At 40.9% G+C, this 26384-nt stretch overlaps 1 protein-coding gene across 8 annotated transcripts in view; it reads left to right on the top strand.

Annotated features, from left to right (window-relative positions):
- Positions 1–26384, top strand: part of LIMCH1 (LIM and calponin homology domains 1) — a 330554-nt gene that overhangs the window by 146579 nt on the left and 157591 nt on the right. For all 8 annotated transcript variants that reach the window (XM_058722742.1, XM_058722745.1, XM_058722746.1 and 5 more), the window contains exon 3: positions 3962–4031. In XM_058722742.1, coding sequence (XP_058578725.1) covers positions 3962–4031 — 70 coding nt within the window. The remainder of the gene's footprint in view (positions 1–3961; positions 4032–26384) is intronic.

Genomic DNA, 26384 nt, shown 5'->3' with positions numbered 1-26384 from the left:
GAAAATATTTATATTTTAGTTTACATAGCAAGGCAATAGTGGTTTTCAATAAAATTGCAAGTGAATATCCTTGACTCTTACTCATAGCTTTATTTTGAAACGTGCAAGAAACGTCCTCGGTTTAATGCAAAATACAGGATAAGCAGGTGTTGGGCATTCCTGCAATGTAAATTCAGTGTAATCTTCTTTAATTTTTTTTTAACGTTTTTATTTATTTTTGAGACCGAGAGAGACAGAGCATGAATGGGGGAGGGGCAGAGAGAGAGGGAGACACAGAATCGGAAGCAGGCTCCAGGCTCCGAGCCATCAGCCCAGAGCCTGACGCGGGGCTCGAACTCACAGACTGTGAGATCATGACCTGAGCCGAAGTCGGACGCTCAACCGACTGAGCCACCCAGGCGCCCCAAGTGTAATCTTCTATTGTTGTGTACTGTAAACTGTGTACAGAGCAGGTGCAATGTTTATATTAGAAAATATACCTGCCTTGATCTTTTAAGAATACTTCGGCATTTTATTTTTTAATTTATGGTTAAACATTTTGACAGATGTCATAGTTTATTTGCTGCTCTTTTAATTAAGGTCTAGAATCATAGTTGTTTTTTTTTGACATCATGTGACAGGAAAGATTTCTGCCTTATAATTCTACAAAGGAAAAATATAATGAAGTACTTAAGACTTTGAAAAATCTAAACCTGGATAAAAGAGGGGTTGGTGAGCATTGTTATTAAAATTATTAATACAAAGGTGCCTCTTTAAAGGAAGAGTTTTAATTTATAAATTCTTTGTTAGGGTGTTTGTTGTTCTTTCTGCTTTGGCTAATCAGCGGCAAAGCTTGGGGATCTTGTAGCAATGGTATTTCTATTTCATTAGAAAAATCTAAAAGCATTAGAGAAGATGCTTGATCTAAAATGCTATGAATTGGGGCGCCTGGGTGGCGCAGTCGGTTAAGCGTCCGACTTCAGCCAGGTCACGATCTCGCGGTCCGTGAGTTCGAGCCCCGCGTCGGGCTTTGGGCTGATGGCTCGGAGCCTGGAGCCTGTTTCCGATTCTGTGTCTCCCTTTCTCTCTGCCCCTGCCCCGTTCATGCTTTGTCTCTCTCTGTCCCAAAAATAAATAAAAAATGTTGAAAAAAAAAAAAATAAAAAATAAAATGCTATGAATTGAATTAGTATAAAATAAATGCTTACACACAAATGTAGAGAAACATTTATAGAGAGCTTATTATGCACCAGGCTCTGTGCTAGCTCCTTACATGTTTTGTCACATTTATGCCTCAGTGATGCCAGTGCAATTGGTATTATTGTGTTTCTGTGTTATAGTCAAGGAAACTGAAGTCATTGGACTCGGCCCTAAGTAATACTCCTAGTGAATGGCCGAGCTGGGCTCTGGATTCGTCAGTTGGACTCTGGAGCCAGTGCTCTCACCCCTGTCAGCTCCATATCTGTCTGCAGTCAACAGCTATTAAAAAATGACACAGGTCCACGTATATAGATAAGGCATACTCTCAAAGGTACATTGTTCAGCCTCCAAGTAATATTGGTAAGTGGCAAAGCAGGGTATAGGACAGTGGGTATGATTTGCTACATCCGTCCTTTTAAGATATATATATATATATATATATATATATATATATATATATACACATACATATATGTGTATATACATATACATATACATATGTATATATGTATGTGTATATATATGTATATATATGTATATACATATATATATATCTTTATACGTTTTCTTTGCAAGGTCTTTAAAGTTACCTTCCAGGAATAGTCTGGGGCCCTGTGAGACTGGGGTCACAGTGAGACTTATGTTCTATTGTATATCCTTTTGGATTATCAATAATGTGCACAGAAAACATTTTAAAATCCAGCTTAAAATGGCACTGTTAAGGACTAGTGAGAAAAGTAACACATCTTAAGAGTTTCATATATTTAAAAACTTTGCTTTGGATACATCATATCTATCTGCTTATTTTAAACCATAAGATATGGGACGTTAACACTGCCCAAGAGAGCATGTTGATCCAGGAAACTTGGGTGCTGGGCCTGATTATACCACTAATCAGCTCCGGAGAAGTTACTCATTCATCATCATCAGGCTTCAGTTTTCTAAGCGGTAAAATGAGGAGAGAACACATTGTCTTCTGACATAAAAAAAACAGTAATTCCAAAATAAGTTATAAAGAAGCGCTTTTTAAAAAAGATTAGACTCACGGTTAAAACTAAGTGGGATCATGAAAAGAGTGCCGTCTTGACTCTCGACAGGCGAACAGGCATGCGTCTGCTCTGAGTGGTGCCTGTTGGTGGCAGTGCGTTGGAATTGCAGGGAAAGTTACCAAGAACAGGCAACTGATCCTTGGAGCAAACCACTATCCTGTCTGTCATAAGCACCGGGGCAATATTTCGCAGTTCATTAATACGCAGTGTGTCAGAGTCAAACATAGGCTGTGTTTAAGACTAATTCACTATACTGTTTCAATGAATCTTTTGTTACTGATTTGTAGAGATCTATCAAGCATAGGTTCTTCAGAATTTTCTATAATTTCAGATTCCATGAATTGTAACAGAAGTTGGCAGACTTATTCTGTAAAGAGCCAAATAGGAAAAATTGTCTTCTTTGTGGGCCATATGTTCTCTGTCATAGTAACTCGACTGTGCTGTCACAAAAGCAGCAGTAGATAGTACATAAATGAAGGGGTATGGCTGTGCTCCAGTAAAACTTTTTTTTTATTTAAAAATTTTTAAAATTAAGTTTCTTTATTTATTTTGAGAGAGAGAGAGAGTGAGCAGGGGAGGGGCAGAGAGAGAGGAAGAGAGAGAATTTCAAGCAGGCTCTGCACTGACAGCGCAGAGCCCGACGTGGGACTCGAACTCATGAACCGTGAGACTATGACCTGAGCCAAAACCAAGAGTCGGATGCTTAACCAACCCAGGCACCCCTACAACTTTGTTTACAAAACAGGCACTGGGCCATGTTCGGCCCATCGGTTGTAGTATGCGGAACCCGGAGTTGTAATAAACCCCTGGCCTAAGTTTCTCTTTGCACTGCATCCTGAGATAAGTTACCCGATGGCCTCTCCTGTAATTCCTGACTGTGGGAATAAATGCGTGCATTCTACATCTCCTTACCTTCAACTATTCCTTTCTGAATAACCTGGTTTACAAATGCGACGCTCCACCACATCACCCCGGTGCCAACCCTATTTTTGTTTTACAGGTTGCCTTCCTTGTTTCTTTTCACTCTGAACTATTTCCTGAAGACAAGTAGTTATAGTTGTTTCTTTTGCATTCCTTTGCTTATATTACCATTTTTACGTGATTTCAACCTTTACCCCCCAAAATGTTTTGTTCACATATCTTCTGTACCTAGGGAATTGTGGTGAGCCTTATTTAGAATCTTTAAGACATGATTGGTTAACCTCTGGCTAAACATATTCTTCCCTTTCTTAAGTGAAGATCACCCACATTTAATAAGCCACTCTCAAGGAACAAAAGGGTCTGGAGGTAGAATTAGTTCTTGGCAAATTATTGCAAAGACAGATGTTGGTCCCTGAACTTAATGCATTCCTGGAGAGACCCCTGCCTTGGCCAGGAAATTTGGGAACAGGCCTTGCCCTATAGTAACAGTTGGCTTCAGTCCTAGACAGTTCCCTCCCACCCCCATTCCAGTTCGAATCCTTGTCCCTTCCCTTGATACAGCTCCCGTCTCCATCTCTTCTTCTCTCCCAACATTTCTAAGTTCTAAAACTTCGCCCACTCTGGACAAACTTGACGTAGGCAAAGCTTTTCACTTGTACGCATGAAGGCTCATAGATTACTGAGATTTACTATATGCTTTAAATTCACTACTTTTCCTATTCAGCAATTTGGCTATAGCCCCGGATAAAGGTGATTTGTGTGATCCATCTTGCTTTAATGTCTCACTTGACATTCTGCCTTTTTCGTGACAGGTTGCTGAATGCTATAAAGCCAGGACTTGTTAAAAAGATCAATAGATTGCCTACCCCCATTGCGGGATTGGTGAGTATCCAGAATTGAGATTTATTTTCCAATATTCCTTTGCTCTAACCTAAGGGTCATGACAGTGCCATTTATTACAGTGCTCCCCTGCAATATATATTCCACTTGAGTGAGAACGCATTGAATCCATTAAACTGAGAGGTCACTTAAAAATGGAAGATTGCAGTTCCGCTTAAATGGCATCTTAGCCTTTGTTTGTATTTTTCCCATGAGTGATAAGGACCTTCATTCTTAAAGAGGTAAATTTGTTTTGAGGTGAGAGTATGATAATTAGGTTGACCCCAGGGGGAAGAATGTGATTGTAATGATTTCAGTTTTTCATTGCATTCCCCTGGAAGGAAGGGGAGTGGGGGTAAGGAAAGAGAAGTTCATGATTAACAAGCAGCACTTCCATCATAAACTGCTGTTTTCAACCTTAAAATCTACTTGTGTTTAAATACCACATTTGTAGACCAACTCTTCTAAAGACATAATGGACACTAAAGTGATCCTTATGTCATCTGGAGAATTGTTGAAGCAAAGCCCTTGCCCTTCTGAACCTGTCCATTTAAACAGACAAAATTCACATGTTCACACGTGGCTAGAGGCAGGTTTTTATGCATTGATATGTTTCCTAACTCTTGGCAACTAATCTTAATTCTCTAGTTGATGTTGCCTTTGATGTAAAAGGGGGGGAAAGGTGGATGATCAAGAAGACAAACACACCTTAGTTCTGGAAGGAACATGCACACATACACATGTGCACAAAAAGCTGAGGATATGTGTGGCCTGGTAAGGACTCACTGTGTCCATTGTGACCTCCTTCTCTGCATGTGGTTTTTGCAAAAAACAATTAGAAAAAAAATGTCAAGAATTTAGGCAGCCTCCTACATAGACCTTATTGGTTGTTGTTAAAAAATTTCTCAGCCGTATCAGGATGATTAATTGAAATTAGATGTATCCATCTTCCCCCAATCACGCTCTCTCTGTGTCTCTCAAAAATGAATAAACATGAGAAGAAAAAAAAAAAAGAAATTAGATGTATCCCCTCCCCCCCCAAAGAAAACTGTGTTTGAGAACATGTGAGGGTCATGGTAATAAGGTACCTGATTTCAGCAAGTTAACGAAGTTGATTTTTTTTATCATAATAATTGCTATTTCTGTGGATGCATTTTATTTCCCATACTGGTTAGTAGTAAGCTGGTGACTAGTCACTAAAAACCCCTCTAATTTTGTTTATCAGAATCATGTAGCCAAGTAAGTTAATAAATAGATAGATAGATTTGGAAGGAATGGATTTGAATAATTTTATAAAATAAGTAATCCATATATCTGTATTATATATTATTATATATGTAGTAATGTGTACATATATTATTTTAAAACTTTTTATTAAGTCCATTTCTTCCAGATGTTAAGGTCATAGTCTTAATGATGCTGACAAATATCTGTGTGGCCCCAAGCCCGTGGCATCTCCTGACCTTGGAACTCTGGGATTTCATGTTATCGGAACAAAATGTGTAGCCTGAAGTTGAGGGAGGTCCCAGTACAATCCATGTCAACAGAAGCAAGTAGCCCAGAGTCCAGAAAGCTAAGGAGAAGGGGTTTTGAAACCTTAATTCAAATGTGAATCATAAATCATTTTAGTAAAATTAAGGGTTTAGGACATGTGCATTGATCTTTATATCATTTCTTATCATAGATCAAATGTTGGTCTTTACATGATGCCTCTACTTGGAGCAGGCAGGAGTTCGAGTCACGAAAACAAGGGGCTCTGGTTGCTTTGCTTCCATTTATGTCCTTGACTTTTATTTCTCCTCTTTCCTTTTTCATTTGAATGTCCTTTTTACTTTATCCTTGCCATCATTTTTTCTCTCTCTTGCCCTTTTCCAAATAATACTTCCTCACTTACCTTCATTATTCATCCCTTACATCGTCTTTACCATTTTATTATTGTGATACTGTCATTTATAATAAGAAATAAATATTTGGTCTTTGTCTGCTTCGGGCACAGAACTCCTAAAACCCTTGGAACTTCCAAAGCAACAAGAACAGCAGCGGGGAGGATCTTTGTAGTGATATTTGGTCTTTTGTCATTGGTTCCTGAAATAGCTCCAGTTCCTGAGGTTTGAAGGAGTATCTTGTTATTCATAACAAGCCCTCCCGGCCCCCACTTCAACCACACCTTAATTTATGTAAATAGGTGACTTTTGGAGAGCCCTAAGGGGTGTGGGGGGAGCTGGTTCCCAGGGGAACCAACCAGGTGATTAGAGGGCTGGAACTTTCAGCCCCAACCCCCAAACTTCAGGGAAGGGAGAGGGGCTGGTGATTGAGTTCAATCGCCAATGGCCAATGAAGCCTCCATAAAAACCCAAAAAGGACAGAGGTTTGGAGAGCTTACAGGCTGGTGAGCCCATGGAGATTCGGGGAGAGTGGTGGTCCCAGAAAGCATGGAAGCTTTCTGCCCTTTCCCACATATCTTGCCCTATGTACTTTTTCATGGGGCTGTTCATTTGTATCATTTATAATATCTTTATAATACACTGGTAACTGTGTGCACATATTTCTCTGAGTTCTATGAGCCACTCTAGCAAATTAGTCAAGCCCAAGAAGGGGGTCATGGGAACCTCAGATTTACAGCCTGTTGGTCAGAAGCACTGGTAACAACCTGGCTTTGGGATTGGCATCTGAAGTAGGAGAGGGGCAAGTCTTATGCGACTGAGCCCTTAACCTGTGGGATCATACGCTCTCTCCAAGTAAATGTCAGAACTGAGTGAATTGCTTGATGGTATTGAAAAAACACACAACAGAGTTATCCTTAGTTCAAAAAAGTACTTGTATAAGTATAGTTAATTGCTACCCATTCATTAATGATTCCTGAAACTACAAGTCTGGTCAAACCCTTTTTCTCTCCTCCCATTACCTTCAAAACAACATTGCCAAAAACTAGGGCGGTAGTGGGGGTCCTGGCAAGAAACAAAACTGCCACCCTCTCCCCTCCATCCCCCCATTCTGTTAATGTCCTTCTAGGTTCTCTCTTCAAACCTAAGGTCTGCTGCCTTTCCGTACCCATGTTCTTGTCTGTCTCCCTGACTCCATCTCTTCATAATAGTGACCCAAATCATCACTGCTCACCACTTTTTTTTCTCCTGAACTCTGAACCTCTTGTTCTGTTTACTGGACGGCTCCATCCCAATGTCCTATCAGCACCACAACTTAACGTATTCAAATTAGACTTAAATGACCACTCCCACTCACCAATTTCCCAATGTCAGTAAAGGCATCATAGACATGCACAGGCCCGGTTCAGCTCTCAAGAGAATTTAGCAATTTTCTCCAATCTGCTTGTCTGAGTCTCCTTGGCCACCAGACAAGGCCTAGAGCAGGCCTCATCTCTTGCCTGGATTATTACAATCAACCCATAGTTCCTCAAATATTATTCACTCTCATGCACGATGCCTTTGCTCATGATACTTCTTATGAATATAATGCTTTCCCCCTGGATTCTTGACACAATCCCATTTATTTATCAAGACCCACTTCCTTGGTGAAGCCTTTAATGTTTATGGTGCATACAGTCTTATTATAGAATACAGTTAGCATTTCTTGGTTTAGGAAAAATGACTTAATATATTAGAGAGATCAAAGATAGCTCTGTTGAAATACGCTTTGGGGAGTAAGATTTTGAATATCTGTTGTTAACAATTTGAAATAGAAGGTATGTAAATGGTTTAGTATTCATGCTAAGATATTGTAGCTTTAAACAGTTAATTGGCCATAATCAAACTTACCAATACGTGTAATGGGTACAAATGATGTAAGGTGTCCTAGTGATGCACTAAGAAGTCACAGCATCACATCGATAGAGTATCTGCCAAATCCAACTCTGAGGGTACAATCAGACAAATCCAATTTGAGGAGACATACTGTGAAAACACCTCCCAAAGCCTGGAAAAATGGTTACAGATGAAAGGTGACTTCGGAGATATGCCAAAGGACATGTGATCCTTGGTTGAGAAGGAGCAACTATGATAGAGGTTATTGGGACAATTGGGGCAATTTGAGTGTAGATTGAATATTGGATAACAGTATTCTCTCAGTATTGAACTTCCTGCATGTGACAAGTGTATTGTCAAAGATAGTTGTATAATTAGGGAAATGAATTCTCTTGATGGCAGGAGGTGTATCTAGAGATGAAGTGTCACAATGTGTACATTAATCCTCTAAGTGTTCCGCAAAAAGAAGTCAGTGTATGCAGTGTATAATTTTATATATACATACACTGGACAGAGAGAGACAAAAGAAAAGAAGAGAAATGTGGCAAAATGTTGGATCTAGAGAAAGGGTATAGAGTTTTGATGGTACTGTTCGTGCAACTTTTTGGTAGGCTTGAAAATTTGCAATATAGAGTTGGAGATTAAAAAACATTAATTCTCTTATCTTTTCTTGAGGGACTGGGTGGGGTCTTGAATAAGCAGATTTGAAGATGGCAAAGGCCATCTTGCGTTAGCAGAGATGGCAGTCCTTTATGTGGGCATATTCTTCACGTGACCTTTCCTTCCTTTTTTATTGGTGACAGGAAAAAGCAGACAGAGCCCCTCAAATGCACCTACAGACTTCTAGGCTGGTTTTGAACTTTGTCAGGGGTTGACAGCTCACTGACCATCTAGTAATCAAGAAGTCCTCAGTAGCGGGGGCTATGGAGATCTAGGAAGCGTGGCAAGAGGGCTTTTCATGCCTGGAACCCATGCCTGTGTGTCTTTTTTTTTTTTTTTTTTTTTAAATTTTTTTTTTTTCAACGTTTTTTTAATTTATTTTTGGGACAGAGAGAGACAGAGCATGAACGGGGGAGGGGCAGAGAGAGAGGGAGACACAGAATCGGAAACAGGCTCCAGGCTCCGAGCCATCAGCCCAGAGCCTGACGCGGGGCTCGAACTCACGGACCGCGAGATCGTGACCTGGCTGAAGTCGGACGCTTAACCGACTGCGCCACCCAGGCGCCCCATGCCTGTGTGTCTTAATGGCCTGGTGTTGAGAAGAATCCATTAAGATGGCCCAGCTGCTTGACTTGAAGATAAATAGAAAAGTGTGTTTTCACATAGCAATCGCAAATTATAAACACGTGTAGATTTACAAAGCATGAATAGGTGTATTTTAGCCCCTGAGTTGAGCTGTGGTTACAAAGAATTCAGGGGTGAAGGTGTTAAAACAAAGTAGTTGAAAATGATTTCCTGGCAAGAATGCAAAGACCCTGGATCCAGGTCTGGGTTTCTTCTGTAACGATTGCTGACACATGAAGCCGCGTGGTGACTGCCTGCAGATGTGTGCATTCTTTTCTAGGTGTTAGTGATACTGTTAGCTCTTGCCAGAGAGAAAGACCTCAAATTTAGGTCTTGGCATACCAAAGACTTTAAAAAACGCTGCCCTGTAATCTGCCAGTTGGTCAGGATTGCACAATCGAGCCACATCCTGAAACTCAATTTAATGGTCATTAGAGATTGTGCTAAATTGTTTCATCCCAGAAACAGACTTTGTGCAAGAGACACAAATGTACGAAATCCTTGCTAACAATAGGAATTTAGGGATTAAGCTTTTTCTTGCCCAGATTTTAATTGTTACAGCCATTGTATATGTGGGGGTGTGTGTGTGCACGTGTGAAGTATAATTGGAAAGAGATGATGTTTGGGGATTCTGCCCCCGGGTGCTGAACCTTTCTAGAGCTGTCATGACATATTTGCTTGATCTTGCATGTGAATCCATGAGGATGAAAGTGATCTGAGAAAAAGAGAATTTTACAGCTGGAAGGGCATCTTAGAGATAATTGTTTTACAGATGAAGACATGTGGGTCTATAAAGGGGAGCTATTTGCCCAAGATCACACAGAGTAAACGCTGAGATGGATCCAGAGCCCAGGCCATCCTCCTCCCTGGTTGTGTTACTCATAAATGCTCCCAGAAAGAGGAGAAAGCAGAGACTTGCGTTTTGATAAAGTTCATCTTGCTTTTTTCTTCTTTCCTTTTGGCTGCTACCTTCAAAATATCTTCCCAAGCTCTACAAAAGGCTTTACTTCATGGAACGTCTCTTTGCCTGATGAATGCTGGAAATTCGACTTTAGCTGGAGTTCAGTAGAATATAGCAGAAATGAAACTGGCCGAATTGTCCTACCATTTAGTTACCCTAGCCCACTCAAAAACTTATTCTTTAGAAAGAGGATGTATTTTTCTTTAATCAAAAGATAATATTTCAAATATACTTAGAGTGGAGCTTCCTGAAATGGATACAAATGTAAATTTCCATAAACTTTGTGTACTTTAGGAAGCTTTCCGGGGGTTTCTGCTTTATTTTATGAAACTGATACCAGAACAGTTGATATTTCATTTTTCGAGGGAGGTCAGAGCAGGGGAAAAGATGAAAAGGCAGTCGAGATTTCCACATTATGAGAAGATTAAAAATATTATTCAGGACAAAAGGCAAATGCACGGAGCTGTTGAAAACTGAGTAGCAGTTGTGAAAGCCCTTACACAAACTTAATAATTTTAGGAAGATGACAACACCATAAATTTGAGTCCCAGGTGTTTTGGGTGTCTGTCTGCCAAGGACTGGTTTCCTGCAAATTCTACCTGGAGGTTAGCTCTTGTGTGCCTCAGCTCATCCCCAGCAGTGTCTGATATTTTAGGTTTATATTCCACAACTGCCTTTGGAATTTCTCAAGCATTTCCCTTCTCTTCAGCAATCTGTCTTATAGGTGTCCTCAGGAGAAGCTGGTCCAAGTTGTGTTCTCTGCCTCTGTTTCTCCTCCAGTTAAAGTTAACATTTTAGGCCAGGAGGGAGGCAGAACAGGCACAGAGGGAGGCCAGAGGTGTAAGTGACCAGAATGATCACCGTCATACATTAACTACCTAGCATGTGTCAGGTATGGTGCTAGATCATCCTTAATCTTTACAATTGCCCTGCACTGTAGTTATCGCTGTATCTTTATACGTGTCAGGAAACAAAAGTGCAAAGAAGTAAGTTACCAGCTTTCTGAAAAATAAGAGGCAGAATTGAAATTTGGATCCCAGTTTGCCCAACTCCAGAGACCGTGCCCTTTCTACCGTGTTGCACCATCTCCTTTAGGCCTTGCGCTGTGTCATTGAACCTCAGCACCTCCGAGCATCCGCTTTTGGAGGTGACAGCCTCTGAGGAGACAGCATATGTTTTCAGAAGACAACTTCTCATCCCTCTCACTTAAGATTTATTAACTTTACCAAATTGAGACAGTGTCCTGGTTTCAATGTAGTGTTTCTACTCTTCTATGAAATCGCTCTCCATGTGGCCCCACCTCAAGCATCGTAGTCAAAGAAGCACCGGTTCAACAAATGATAAAATAATAGGAGAACATTAGAAATCTTTTCTGAATCTTTCAAAAGAATGTCATAGAGTGATTTCATTTATAACATGCAGCAAAACTTTCTAAAACACTCTCTATTTTTCTCTCTTTACACACACACACACACACACACACACACACACACACACACCCCTCATGCTTGCCAACTCACTTCAAATCTCTCTCCATCTCCAACTACCTAAAATCTTCCAAACTCACACTGTACGAGGTCTTGTCTGTCTTGCTTCTAATCCCTTTCTCTGTCACGAATAACCCTCAGCCTTTTCTAGTGCAAAGCAAGCACTACACTCAGCTCCTTTCAACTCCCCCTTCACACATGGTTCTGATTCTGGGTAACAAAAACTCGGTAAGAAGCAGACAGAGAATTCTCCTTCATGGCCAGGGGAGGAGGAGGGACTTGGAATACTCCCACTCAGGGTATTTTTCCTGCCTCACTCTGCTCTTTGTGGTAGTTGCACGGTATGATGAGGGGTCTCTGGAGGTGGTCTTGCTCTTCTTTAGGGCACAAGTCAAAGCTAGTAAGTGAGTGATGTTCTGTGCGAAGGAGGAATTTTGGCTGAGAAGGAATGAATAGACCATGTGAAGAAGCTCAGCCAAAATTGAATTTAATGACACTCTTTCCGTTATCCTCATCCTTGGCACGGTGAGAGAAACCTGGGTTGTTCCCATACCACACACAGAAGGAGCGCTCAATTTGCTGCTTTTGAGTTTGGTACCAAAGTAGGGATGGTGGTTAGCATTTTAGTAGGTTTGGACGTAACAGAACACAGACTGTAGGAAAAACAACAACAAAACGCACGAGGTCTTAGGTACTCAATCCTGCATTCAGTTGAATGGTAGAGTATGAACCTAGAGGGTGCTTGGTTTATTTGATGCCCCTCCCCCAAGTCAGTATGGCTCGTGCACTGCTAGCTGTAACAGCATCCACAGGTAGCTTCTAAAAGTACAGATTGTCTCACGTCTCTTATCCTCTCAAATAACTTTGTATGGCTGCCCACTGCATTCAGAATATAATCCAAATACCTCAGAAAGACATTTTGGCTTTCTCTGAGCTAAGGTAACATTCGAGGTTTATTCTAGGTTTATTTCCCACTGAATATATGACTCTTACGAACCAGAACTACAGTTCATTGGTGACCTAAATCAAAAGTCTTGGCCACATAGTGATTACAACATGAAAATGTGACCATTGATGAAAACCATTCTCCAGTGAGTTGGACAGAGTGAAAGGTAACTTTGATTACTACTAATGTGATTGGATCCAACCAATAAGTTAGTCTCCTTGCACATCTTTTTTGAGTACTTGGGAAGATTCAATAGAGTTTTTTTGTCCTTCCCGTTCATCCTGTGTTTATTGCCTACCTTCTGATTTTCTTATTTGGTGAGTGTATTAGCTATCCATTACTGTGTAACAAATGACCCCAAGACTTAGAGGCTTAAAGCAACTTTTATTAACTCATACTTCCTGTGGTCAAGACTCTGGGCATGGCTTAGCTGGGGCCCTGGTTCAGGGTCTCTCAGGAGGCTACAATCAAGGAGTTGGCCGATGTCATGTCAAGACTTGATTAGGGAAGGATCTACTTCTAAGCTCATTCATGTGGATACTGGCAGGATTCAGTTCCTTGCAGGATGTTGGCCAAAGCCATCCTCAGTTCCTTGCCATGTAGGCCTGTTCACATAAAATAGCTCACAATGTGGCAGCTTGCTTCCTTAGAGTAATCAAGCAAGAAGAACCAGAGAGAGAGAGAGAGAGAGAGAGAGAGAGAGAGAGAGACCAAACAAGATGGAAGTCACAGTCCTTTATAACAATCTCAGAAGTGACATTTTATCACTTCTGCCATATTCTATTAATTAAGAAGTCACTAATCCAAGTCACTAATCCAGCCCACACTCAAGAGGAGATTACATAGGACCTGTATACAGGAGGAAGGGTCACTGGGAACTATTCAGAAGCTGCCTGCCACATTAAATGAAATAGTATGTTTATTGAGAAATCAGGGCATAGATTTCTTATTTTCCTGAAAATGCATCTCTTATAGTTACAGGACTTTAAAGATAACACAGTTTTCTTTGGCCCACCTCTCTTGCATGGCATCTAAGATCTGTCTTCCAGTTTTCTTCTGCACAGATACACCAAAGAGAGATGGTGTGTTCTCTTTTGCTTTCCAAGTAAAAATCTACTTGTGACTCAAGACATAATTCCTGCCTCTCAGGAGATCACCTTCTGGGAGACAAATACACAAATAAGGTCTAATAAAGGTAGGCTGTGAAATGTTAATGAAATAGAATATTCAAGGAAGAACAAGGAAGAACATTCTATTTGAGATTAAGAACTTAGGAAGTTGTGGCATCTGAACTGGGCTTCCACAAATAGTGAGGAGCACTGGAGTTGGGGGAAGCACATTCTAGCCTCTGAGGACGGAATGAGAAAGGTTCTGAGCCACAAGAGCCTGGGTCTTGTCTGAGAGGAACTAGTATTTTTGCCTATGGCTGCAGCTGGAGCCTCAGGATCCCTGAGAGAAATCAATGCTGTGGAAAATGGACAAGGAATTGCAAGCTGAGACCAAAAATGCCACCTGGAGGTGTTTGGACAAGTTTTGTATGCGGTAAGAGCCACTGGAAACAAAGGAATCTTGTGTTCCAGACAACTCTGGTGGCTATGTGGAAAGCAGATTGTGTAAAGAGACCAGCAGCAAAAATCAATCAGGAGACAAGTAGTCCAAATAAGAGATGATGAGGACCTAAATCTTGGTAGAAACGGTGGGAGTGGAGGTGAGGGGACAGGACTTATGTTTCTGTGTTTTTCCTTGAATAGAATATGCCATCAATTATAAGACATACGATTTTTTAAAGTATGACTAATTGAAAAAACTGCCAATTAAATTATGGCACAGCACTTAGACACCAGCAATGGAAAGATGTGTCTTTATTTCAGAGGTTAAAAAAATTTACTTTGTAGAATTGATGAAATATGATAAATAATCTTAGGAAGATGACATCTACATTTTGGACTTGAACAACTTGGAGGAGAATGATGCCATTAACAGGAATCGTGGGAGCAAGGGATGAGAGGTGGGTTCCAAGAGAAAAGATGAATTCTCTTTTGGACATATTGAGTTGGCTATATCTAAGAGGTATTCATTCATGTGCAGATGTCTGGCAGATAACCAGAAATGTTGGTTTGGAACTCAAGGAAAAAGTTATAAAAAATTGGATGAGGTTAATGAATGGATTATTTTGAAGTTAAATCCTTATGCTTACATATATATGAAGACAAATTATTTCTTTTTCGGAAGCCACAAGCTTTGAAGCTTTTCCATCCCAAATTATAGTCTTATCTTTGGAGTGTGTGAGCTACATTGGCAGAGAGAGTGGGGAGGAAGGAGAGGTGTTGAAATTAGTTTGAGACCACAGGAGGAGCCCTTAATAACCGTACTTAGATACGAAAATTATGACAGATCGTGACTTAGAAAGATCTTCGTATAGTTGACTGTTCATTGAAGTATAATATCCCACCAATCCCATACCCTCTAGCCTCTTTTATATTCTGTGATCCTTCCCTCTTAATACTAGGTAGGCAGGTTGGTTTGCTAGGGCTCCTGTGACAAAGTACCACCGCCCGGGGGACTCAAATAACAGAAATTAACTTTCTCACAGTTCTGGAGGCTGGAAATCTAAGATGTAAGGGTTGGTTCCTTCTGAGGCCTCTCCCCTCAGCTTGCAGACAGCCATCTTCATATGGTCTCCTTTGTGTGTGTGTGTGTGTGTGTGTGTCGGTGCCCTAATCTCTTCTCATAAGGACACCAATTATATTGGATTAGGGCCCACTCTAATGACTGAATTTAGTTCAATTACCTCTTTAAATACCCTTTCTCCAAAAACAGTCACATTTCGGAGTTACTGGGGCTTCTGACTTCAACATATAAATGGGGAACGAGAGTACACAGTCTAGCCCCTAACAGTGAGTAAGCCAGCTGAGCACTTAAATTCTTATTTGCATATGTTATGAATGCCTAGACTTGCTGGCTAAAATCCTCTTTACGCACCACAAATTATTTTTCCAAGCTTGTTTCCATAATTATTTTGTGTCTCTGCCGAGGTGGAAGGTTATATATAGCAGTGCTATAAAACTTTTTTTTTTCTAGTTCCCCCCCCCCCCAGCCCCCTTCCTGTCCCTGGGGAAAAAAAAAATCCAAAACAAAAAAACCCATTCTTTGAAGAAAGAAACCACTTGTTCTCCCTTATCTTTCATTGGACAGCATTTAGTAGTTTGTGACATTACATCAGTTCCTCACTTTTATCCCCCTCAGGAACAGACCTTCAGTTAGGAACTGTGAGGAAAAAATATGTAATAGCAGGAAATACATATTTCAGTCTAAGTTTTACTTCTTTTATATATATATATAGTCATAGTTTACCTCAAGAAGAAATTACTGTAAAGTTTTAGCTTACGCTCCAAACCTGGAGTTGTAGGGATTCTGCTGTTTGACAACAGGAAGAAATTTCACCTAATATCTGCAAGCATTGTATGAAAGGCTGAGACCACGCTAGGTTGAACCAGGACTTCTCTTAAAATATGCCATAATCTGAGATTGTTTTTGTAGGAAGTTTGTCTTGGCAAGAGTTTCAAAAGAACTTGCTAGACACCTCTCTTGTAATTAGCTGGCTTCCTGCTGGAATCTCAAGCCTCCCATCCACCTCAGTGGGTGCAAAAATTAGCCTCCTTCTCTGTCATTCTCTTGCCAATATAAAATGTTATATTTCTGAGTCAATTAGTTGGTATTTAATTTATCATTTGTTAGGAATTGTTGATATTTAATCTTATTCAGTTTAAAGTTTTGATTTCATTAAATAATTTTCCCCGTTTATTAAAAAAACAAGATGACTGGGGTGCCTCTGTGGCTCAGTCGGCTTAGCGTCCCACTTTGGCTCAGGTCATGATCTCGGGGTTCAGGAGTTCAAGCTCCGCATCGGGCTCTGTGCTGACAGCTCAGGGCCTGGAGCCTGCTTCGGATTCTGTGCCTCTCTCTCTCTTTGCCCCTCCCCACTCACGCTTGCGTGCTCTCTCTCTTAAAAATAAGTAAAAATGTTAAAAAACAAACAAAAAAAAACCAACCAAGATGCCTGACATGATGTTATGACAATGGCACTTCACCCCGGCCATCTTCCTCCCTAAACCCATTACCCTAGTCTAGCCATGAGAGAAATATAAGACAAACGCAAAATGAAGTACAAAATACCTGACCAGTGCTCCTCTTAACTGTCAAGGCCCTCAAAAACTAGGAAAGTCTGAGAAACAAGAAAGTCCAGAGGAAGTGAAGGAGATAGGATAACTAAAAATAATGTGGTGTCCTGGATGGGATCTCGGAAAAGAAAAAGCGCATTAGGGGAAAAGCTAATGAAATCCAAACAAAACATAGAGTCTAGTTAAGAGTAGTATTGGGTTATGCTGGAACTCTCTGTACTCTCTCTGCAGTTTTCTGTGAATCTGAAAACTGTACCGAAATAAAAAGTTTGCTTAAAAAATAGAAGGAAGATAAAGATAGAATAGAGCATAATGCTCTATAAAATAGACAAAGAAACACGGAAGTTATTAATAAATATTGACTGTCAGTCTGCCATGTGATGTATCAATAAATGGCAGGTGGATACCAGTGAGTCTGTTGGCATAGCAATCGGGTGAACTTTTACAAATGATGAATTAGTTGTAAACACTGTGTGTTATGGCATTCGAAGATTCCAAACAGTCAATCCACACACGAGCTTTCTGTTCACATATTTCAGGATCCCCGTTTTTAGAATCTGCACAAAGAAATATTTCATGTCCTTTAGGGAGGTTTAATAAAAAAACAACAGGTGGGAAATGGGTTTTGCAGTAGCACGAACAGTCATAACCGTAAATACTACTACCTCAGAATTATACCAGCAGCGGGTCGTAAACACATTAATCACGCAACAGTGCAGAAATTCCATTCTCAGATGTCATCTCAATTTCAGGCACAAAGATTAAATGCCTACATTTAAATTCAAACCGCTGAGTAGATACGAGGATTCTTTATTTTCGTGGGGATTCATGGAGTGACTTCACCAGGTTCCTCATCTATAAAATGGGGTTGATAAATCTCATCTCACTGTTGTGGGATTAAATGAGATGATATATGTAAAATGCCTACTGTGGTGGACGGCACAGAGTAGGTTTTCAACAAATGGTATCTGTGCTTATTACTTACTATGTTCATGATTGTGATGATGGCTTTAGCATTTCAGAACCAGAAGCTGTTGAGAGAGATATTTTTGAAACACCGTTGTTTTACAAATGAAGAAACAGACTCAGAAGTGACTTGCCTGGGGTCATGCAGCTTCTTTGTTCCGGCGTCAGGACTTGAACTCTTGTCTCTCAGGTCCTGTTGGGTGCCTGTTCCAGATCCACATCGACTGATAGTATCTGGTGCCTACTGTGCACCAGCAGCAACAGTCGCAGAGTTGTCCTGCAGAATTGCATGTGGGCATCTCTACCTCTTGGGGATTCCGTACCCCTTCCTCAGAGAGAGCAGAATTCTCCGCCTCCCTCCCCAATAGGTGTGGCAATCACGCTCCCTTCCAGTAAGTTCCCCGTTCCCTGCATCAGCACTTTAGGCTGCTGCAGCCTGCTCCTGGGCAGAGCTGGGTTTGCTGTGTTGAGGACAGTTTGGGGAAAGGGAGTGTAAAGGAATGTAGCAGCTGCTGTGTGGGGACTGACTGTTGGAGCACCAAGGAGGGATGCCTGCCCGTCTCCCCGGGTGGGCACGCTGGAGTTTAATGCAGAATATGAGGACTTGGGGGGGTAAGTAAAAGCCACCAAGTGTACATGTTTATGGGTGTCCATGAGAGAAGGAAGGAAGCTATTTCAATTTTAACACTTGTTTAGAAAAAAGTTCCTTTTTATGCCCTTTTTATGTGGCGAAAATACTGCCACAATTACTTTCCTAGAGAGTTCACCTTGTCCCCTGATATTTCTACTACCTGTTGCTTTTAATTCTTCTTTATTCTCTAAGGAAAGCTTTGTTGGTTGGTTTGTTTTTCTCTTGGGGTATGCCGTGGCACTTAGTTTCATCAAAAGAAAGAAGAGTTTCAAGGATTTTGTGAATTAAAAGCAATTCTGTTGCATCTGAAAGCTTTATTCCGGCAGCCTCATGGCTGTGTGTGGCGTCATGGGGAAAACATGGCTGCATACGTCTGAGGTGCGCTTTCACCTGAGCCCCCGCTCACGTTCTGTTCCTGTCTCCACTGACCCCTTGCTTTCTAAAAATTTCCATTTCTGAAGAGGAGGAGGGAAAGAATGGAGAAAATCGGGGAGAGAGTCTGAAGGGACGTCGAGTCTGGGTTCAAGGGCTGCTTCTCCCAACCTAGCCCTCCTAGAACCTTGTCCTTCAAAGTCAGTATTTATCGCAGGCTGGGGAAGGCACGGAGGTTATTTCTGGGCAATTCTCTAATAAAATCCTGTCAGACCTGTCTGAATGCTAACGGCTTCATGGCACTGGTTATCTAGAGGAAGGAAATTTTCCTTAGTCAAATTTATGAGGCCGGGTTGAAAACCAAGCTGAAACAGAGCCTAGCGAATCCCCATGGCAAAATGATTCATCTTCGTAGAGTCGGAAAATCTATTTTTATCACCTTTATTCAGCCAGCTCCTCATTTTTATTCCCTCACTGAACGGCTGCTATTTCCTTCATGGTGCTGAATAAACCAAACGTCTCGGGAGTCTGAAATTTCCCTTCGGGTTGTTCCCAGCCTGGCTGATTCAGCAGCCCCCGGGAGAAGGGGGCTGTTCTGCACCGCATGGGTGGGTCCTGCGCAATGTGAAGGTCAGACCGAACAGAGGCTGCACGCGTCAGCAGCCAGCCTTTTATTCAGAGATTCTGCCTGGGGTACCTGCCACTCTGCCTCCTGCCTTTTGTGTTAGGTGTGTACGGGGTCCCCCTTCTAGCCTAGAAGACCTTTCCAAGGGTGGGAAGAAGGCGCAAGAATACGCGGCTGTCTGGCTTGCCTTTTTGGCTATTAAGCAGAGCACGGAAAGGTTGCCAACACACCTCTTCAATCAGTAGAGCAGAAAGGGACTTCCAGACACCATTTTATTCATTTCTTTATTTCCCTTCAATGTCTGTGCCATTCCAGGCTGCTGCAGATTGCCAATGGCTCTTGCTAGAATTCCATATAATGCTGACAGGAGTCATGACTTTTCTATAAGGAATTTTAGAAGATTAAGACAAGGATAAAGAATGGCTCTTACTGAATTTCCTACTCTAACAGATTCTGCATGCTTACTGTTTGAGAGATATGGTAAATGGCAATGAGGCTAGCAACGAGAATGTTGACTCTGACATAGAAACAGCGTTCATGGCTGTTGGGGGTATTCTCAGCATCCGGTATATAGTAGGCACTCAATAAATGTTTTATTGAACAGATGGCCAGGATATAATTCCTCATAGCCCTCGGCTAGTTTTCTTAACAGCTGTATTTCAGGAGGCATTGTAGTGTGGTGATGAAGAGCTGGTGGTGATTCTGGAATCAGATGGCCTAAATTCAAATCCTGGATTTGTAATTTAGTTGTGTGCTCATTGGCAGGTTACTGAATCATTTGAGGCCTCTGTTTCCTTGTCTGTAAAATGGGAATAATATAGTAACTGCCTTATATGGTTTTCATGAAGATTAAATAAGTTAATACAGGTAAAGAGCCTAGATTTTTTTCCCCCCTGTGTTGTGGTTCCAGATATGAAGAAGAAGAAAAGTAGGAGGAAAAGGGGGAGGGCGGGGGGAGGAAGAGGATTGGTTATTGAGATGAATTTGGGAACTTTTGAGATTTTGACCCTGTCTTTTGAGTTTAGTAATTCCCTTAAACCATGATTTCAGTGATTTATAAACCCGCCTTTGTTTAGTACAGAGAATAACTTGAGAATAGAAGAATAAAGTAGAATTTAAGGGAAAAAAAAAGATTACTTGTAATCTCTCAACAAATAGTTATTGAGCTCCTACTCGATGCCAGGTACTAAACTAAACATTGGCTATTCAGTGTTGAAACAAACACAGTCACAGATGCTGTGGTCTAGACTCTATTGGGCACTAAGAATTCATTGGCTCAGTGCATACAGCGGCAATATTCCTTTTTCTCTATTAAAAAGGTATGTTGACCTAAAAGAATGATGCTTTCAAGCTTAGCTCCCAACAACGGGTGAGGGGTAAGGAAGTGGGGAGACGTGTATGTGTGTGGAGTGGTGTACAAAGCCCGATTCTCCAGTGAATGGTAGGTAGGCATGGGTGCTGGACTGACCTATGAAACTGGTGGGAAATCCAAAGCAATGGTATGGATAATCAAGCCGTGGAACATAAAGGAACACAGGTTAGTAGTGAAAGAATGAGAGAAATAAAGCGGTTGTTATAATGATAGGAGGTAAGAGCCGTTAGGGCCTCAGAGTCTCCAAGCTCAATTTTGAGAGTATAGATTGGAGAAGGCTGGATTTCTTCAAGGTCCTCCTCCCTGTTCAGCTCCTGGCTACTGCCATGCAGGTGGGCTTCTGTTTCGTCCTTTTCAGAGCCTGGAGCTTCCCATCTCTTGGAAATTCAAGGATACATGTGAGCTACTTATCTCCATCTGGTTTTGGCAGTCTGCAGAACATTCTGATCTTTTAATCTGGGGAATCTTTTTTTTTTTTTTTTTTTCTTACTTTGGAGAACTTCAATAGTGATCCATACCAGCCCTTTGAAACCATCCCCACAACTTTGCCAGATCTGTGTTCGAATGACAGTTGTATCCTTAGATGTCTTACAGCCCAGAAGTGGTAGGTCACTGGTGCGATTTGTGGAATGGAATAATTAACAATTTCTCATTCTACTTGCATCCTGGCAGCTGGATCAATTCCTGGGGTCTCTGTTTTCCGTAAACAGTCATTTCTTCCACAGCAGCTGTCTGTGGAGCTTATGAAATGACTGAGACATGTTTTGCATGGCTGTATTCAGTTCGTTCTGTTTGATTCCCTTGTAAGCTTTGGCAGTGATTTCCACACCGTTTTTGTGGGTGGTGCTGGAGAATGAGTTTGGTAAATAGCCCCCTGGCTGTCGTTGGCCGGGTCCCTATATATACCATAAAGGGTACAACTTGGATACTCACTGAGGCTCCCCTGCCCTTCCCAGAGCTGACCCCAGGACTGACATCTGCAAACCTGACCTCGGCCACATTGTAATCTGAGCAGCAGCCAGGAGTTGGCCTGTGTTTGCTGCCTTCTTCTCGGCTGCTCTATGCTGGAGTGCAGTTCCAACTGCATCAAGTTTCCTTTCCTCTTACTGCACATCCTAGGATTTTCATCCTAGCCCTGAGTCTGCTGGAGTCTTTTTTGATAGACTCTCATTTCATCCTCCTCTGTTTGAATTTTCATGGCCAGAGTAACTAACCAACCTTATAAGTTCCCAATTTGTTGATTTTATCCAGACTATTGCTGCTGTATTTTGCTTTTAGGACTATGGAGAAGCCTAGGAAATTCTCAGATATGTATAGATATAGATATAGTATAGATATAGATATAGATATAGATATAGATATAGATATGGATATATATACACATTTATATGATATGTATCCATATTTATGGATAGGGAGAGATGTATGTGTATATATACATATTCATGAATACATATATATATCCATGGATATGTATATATATACATATATATATATATATATGTGTGTGTGTGTGTGTGTGTGTGTGTGTATTCTATGGATAATGATATGTGTGTGTGTGTATGTGTGTGTGCATAGTTTGTTTTCTGAGAAGGTACTATGTACTCTCAAACTATTCAAACAAGGTAATTGAGGACTAAAACTTTAAATAAATTAAATTAGCAGTAAAAATCAATAAGAAGAAAAGAAATACCTAAGAGAAAAAATTGATTTAGGTGGATTTGTAAAACAGAAAGGAGGTGGGGGAGGAATGAGAAAACTGATTGGCTGGCAGCTGAGCACCCTTTTTTTTTCTTCCTGGCTTTTTTTTTTTTTTTTTTTTTTGCCCTTAAATAGCCCATGCTACCTATTTCCAGAAGTTGACCTATTTTCCCTGTTTCTCTCTTGTTCCATTACTGTAAAACAAATATTTGAAAGGTTTTTTTGTCACATAGATATTTCAGTTTTGTCCAAAAATCCCTCCACAACTTACATTTTATGATACTATGAGCGGACCTGACCACAGCATTTTCTTATGTCAGTGGACAGTCTTACATCAGTGCAAGTATTAACAGTAAGAGAGAAAAACTTACTCTAGTGTGCTTATATGGACAAACTCTAGTACAGTGAAAAGGAGGACTAACAAATTATGAAGTATTCCTTGTACTACTGCTAAAGAATTCTTCTGTTTTGATGTAAACAAAGCTGACTACCAAATATAATGGTCAAGGGATCAGTTGACTTTCAAGAAGTAATCAACAGTCCTATCTTTGGAACCATCAGCATGTTTTTTGGTAAATGACATATTGGTTTGATGAGAGCTAAAATTTGTGACTTGTGAGGGAGAAAGTAACCCACGGCACTGTGTCGAAGAGATACAAGTGTTAATTCTGCTGGTGGGTCCAGCACTTCCTTCCCTACTGAGGAGTATTAGTCCCTAAGACAACTGGTGTCCTTTAAGCGCAGAATGTCTAACTTGGCCTAAAGTATTTAGTTTTTACTATAAATATATATATATATAGTATATCTTTATTTTAATAGAAATACTTTAACCTACGTTTAATGATTTAAATGTAAAAACATTAAACACATGAAATACTGTTTTAGGTATTAGGTATGGTATGGTTTTAGGGACATCTTTGAGCTACGGCATAGACAGTGTTTTGCCCCTGCAAGAACCTGAATTTTAAACAGTTGGATTTTTCATGAAATTTACTCAAATAAAACAACAGACCAGGTTTAATATATGCCAGTTAACCTTTAGGTCCATTCTGTCCCCAATTGAAACTTTCTTCTTTTTCTTTGAGCACAGGGATCAAGGCTGGCATACTATCCAGTAGACTGAAATGTATCCTTTGTGACCATTCTGTCTGCATTATGAGCATGACTAGTTGGACAGCAGATGAAGGAATGTTGTCACCATCTCAATTTTGCTGTCCACATCTGAGCTCTCCCTGCAGGCTTCTGAACCCCAGAGGAGTGCTATGCTCTGGGGTCCTGATGTCTTGGCCAGGTTTCTGATTAAAAAACAAAGGCATTCTGTGTCATACTTTTTATAGAGAGCATATGGTGTGTATTTATTTTGTGATAGGCTTTTATCACTTGGTAGAAAGATGTTACTGTATCTGAAGTGAATGATCATTCTCCCCATCACTTCACAGATCCTAGTTGTTTCTTCACACGGGTGACGGATTTAGGGGGCATGTCAACAAGACTGCCTTGGAAATATTTCCTCTCCAGACATTTACTTCTATCTTTTTATCTGAAATTCAGTCTTTTTGCCCGTGGACATGCTTTCCTGAAGCAAATAACATGGTGAACTCTTGGTCTTGTGTTTCTAACACCACCCCCCCACCACCTCAACTCCAACCCATGATTATGCTGGATGCTTTCTGTGTTATGCTTTGGCTTGTAATGGGCCAGCTGAAAGATAAACTGCTATTAAATAAATCTATGACCCTTTTGAAAACAAATAGAGCTGTTGAAAGAGTTTAAGAACATAGGGACTCCTTGAAAGATTGTCAACATTCTTGAACCCTTTGACTAAAAACGAATTGTGTGTGTGTGTGTGTGTGTGTGTGTGTATGTGTGTGTACTGAAATTTATAAAAAAAGAACCTCAGTAGCAAGATTTTTGAAGCCTTTTGTGTTCTTAACCTTGCAATGTTTTTCTTGGCAGGACTTGAAGAAAACTTAGCTGTCATCTATTTTCTGCTCCTGTTGAGGGGAGCAGCTGGGCTATGAGACTCTGGGGTGGCAGGGAGAAGCCTGCAGAGGAGAGAGAGGCCCAGGTGACACTGGGGGCCAAATGCTTACCTACTTATTCCATTGCCTTCACCCTGCTCCCCAAGGCTGAATCTTTCTTTTCTCTTTTCTCATGTGTCTCCACTGGTGTGGGGCGGGAGTGCTGGATTTTACCCTGGACCACACACATCCCCTATTGCTGCCAGGCTCCTCTCTGGACACTAGATGAGTCTACTGCCATTAGGGTGGTTATGCTTCCTTAGGGGTCTCATTTGTCTGTGCTGGGGCTGCTGGTTATGATCGTGCAGGCTTTGCTGTTATGGGGTTAGCTCTCTGTGGGACTTCCCAAATTGCCTGAGTTACCTCTTGGGTATTTGATCTAAACTCTGGCTACCAGGTAACAAAGATGCAGTAATTTGAATTGGTCTCTCTCCCCTCTTCTCTCTTGTTTGTATCCTGAAAACAACTGCTCTGAACTGGACAACGCCTCCCGGGATGTTAATGTCATAGGACAGGATACTTCACTTCTTTGTGTAACCTCAGAGTTACCGCCAACATAGGGGGGAAACAGATTTTATTCATCATCCTGAGTTGCAGTGTGATGTAAGTTGGAATGCTAAGAGCAACTTAGAGGTATTTTTAGAAAAGTGAAATATTTTGATGCATATCTCTCACCTGAAATTTTTCCCAGATTTGCTATTTGTACCCTCTTAGCAATCTCACAAAGGGGTATTGTATTTGAGTCGGAAGAGAAAAATATTTTTATTTCCTGCCCTTGACGTTTAGTAGAATTGATAAAAAGCATCAAGGCTCTTTGAGTTCTGTATTTCTCCCCCGCCCCCCACACACACACCCACAAGACATTATATAAGAAAGAACTTGAGTAGTTTTTTTCCTGTTTGTCAGTATGAGGGGAGAGTTACTGTGGAAAGCGTTAGGCAAGTAGTAAGCAGGAATGGAAAACAAAGAGCTTTGCTAAGAAAATCATAGCAAGAGTGATTGGACAGCTACCATGTCATCTGGCTCTAAACTTAACATTGCCCTTGACTGATGGCTTTGGCCTTCCCTCTGCAGGTTAGTTCAAAGGTTTGACTCACATATATTCCTGAAAAGAAACTGGTACAACTTGAGCTGTAGGGCATTGGAGCTACATTGTGTCTTATTAAGTGGTTATTTAATCAGTAAATGAGTGAGTGATAGTCCCTTATGGTTGATCAGAAAATATTCATGAAAAAAGCCATGAGTTTGACTTTTCAAAAAGTTAAATAAACACAGAGTTCATGTACTTAAGCAGTTGGAAGACAGAATGATGCATTTAGTCAAGAGTATCCATTTCATTTCATACTCATTTGGCATTTTCATTTTTTGAGCCATGGTTTAGATGGCCCAAATCTTCTGCTGGTTACATTTGCCAGCATAAAGTATTAGCAAAGGACTGAATACTTTACAAAAAATAAATTATTCCTGCTTGGCCTACCGATTCATCCATTCACCAAGATTTTCCAGGGTTTGCAAATAGATTTATAAGCAGACATCTTGTGACATATTGTCGTCAATGCACAGGAGACAGCCTTCTATGGAGAGTAGAAAGAAGCCCTTGCCTTTTTCTATTTTTTTTTAAATAAAAAAAATTCCCAGGAGACATTGTCTGCATTGTTCCATTACACTTGTCTGTCCGTGGAATGAAATCAATGTGTTGATTGTTTTTATTTCTGACCTTTCTCCAATGTTTGCTCCCTTTTAACACTCCTTTGATTTCTTTACTCCTAGGTCTTTTGGGCATTTTCAGTGCCCTCTTTCCTTGCCTGATTTAATGTTCCGCCAGCATGGCATTCTAGGCAATGAACGGATCGCTTCCCCTGTGATAAATGATGGCACTGAAATACTAGTGAGCTTTAGTGCAATCGCAGCAAAACTTGCTCTCCTGGGTCAGCTCCATTTTTCCTCTACTCAATTCCATGTTCTGTTAGCCACAGAAATGCCAAGGGTTTCCCTCCCCGCCTCCCCCCAGGAATTTCTTAAGGTCTTCACTGTATTTCTACCTACCTGTC

The sequence above is a fragment of the Neofelis nebulosa genome, chromosome 3 (assembly GCF_028018385.1).
Source record: "Neofelis nebulosa isolate mNeoNeb1 chromosome 3, mNeoNeb1.pri, whole genome shotgun sequence".
Lineage (NCBI taxonomy): Eukaryota > Metazoa > Chordata > Mammalia > Carnivora > Felidae > Neofelis > Neofelis nebulosa.
This window is presented reverse-complemented; position numbering and strand designations above follow the sequence as displayed.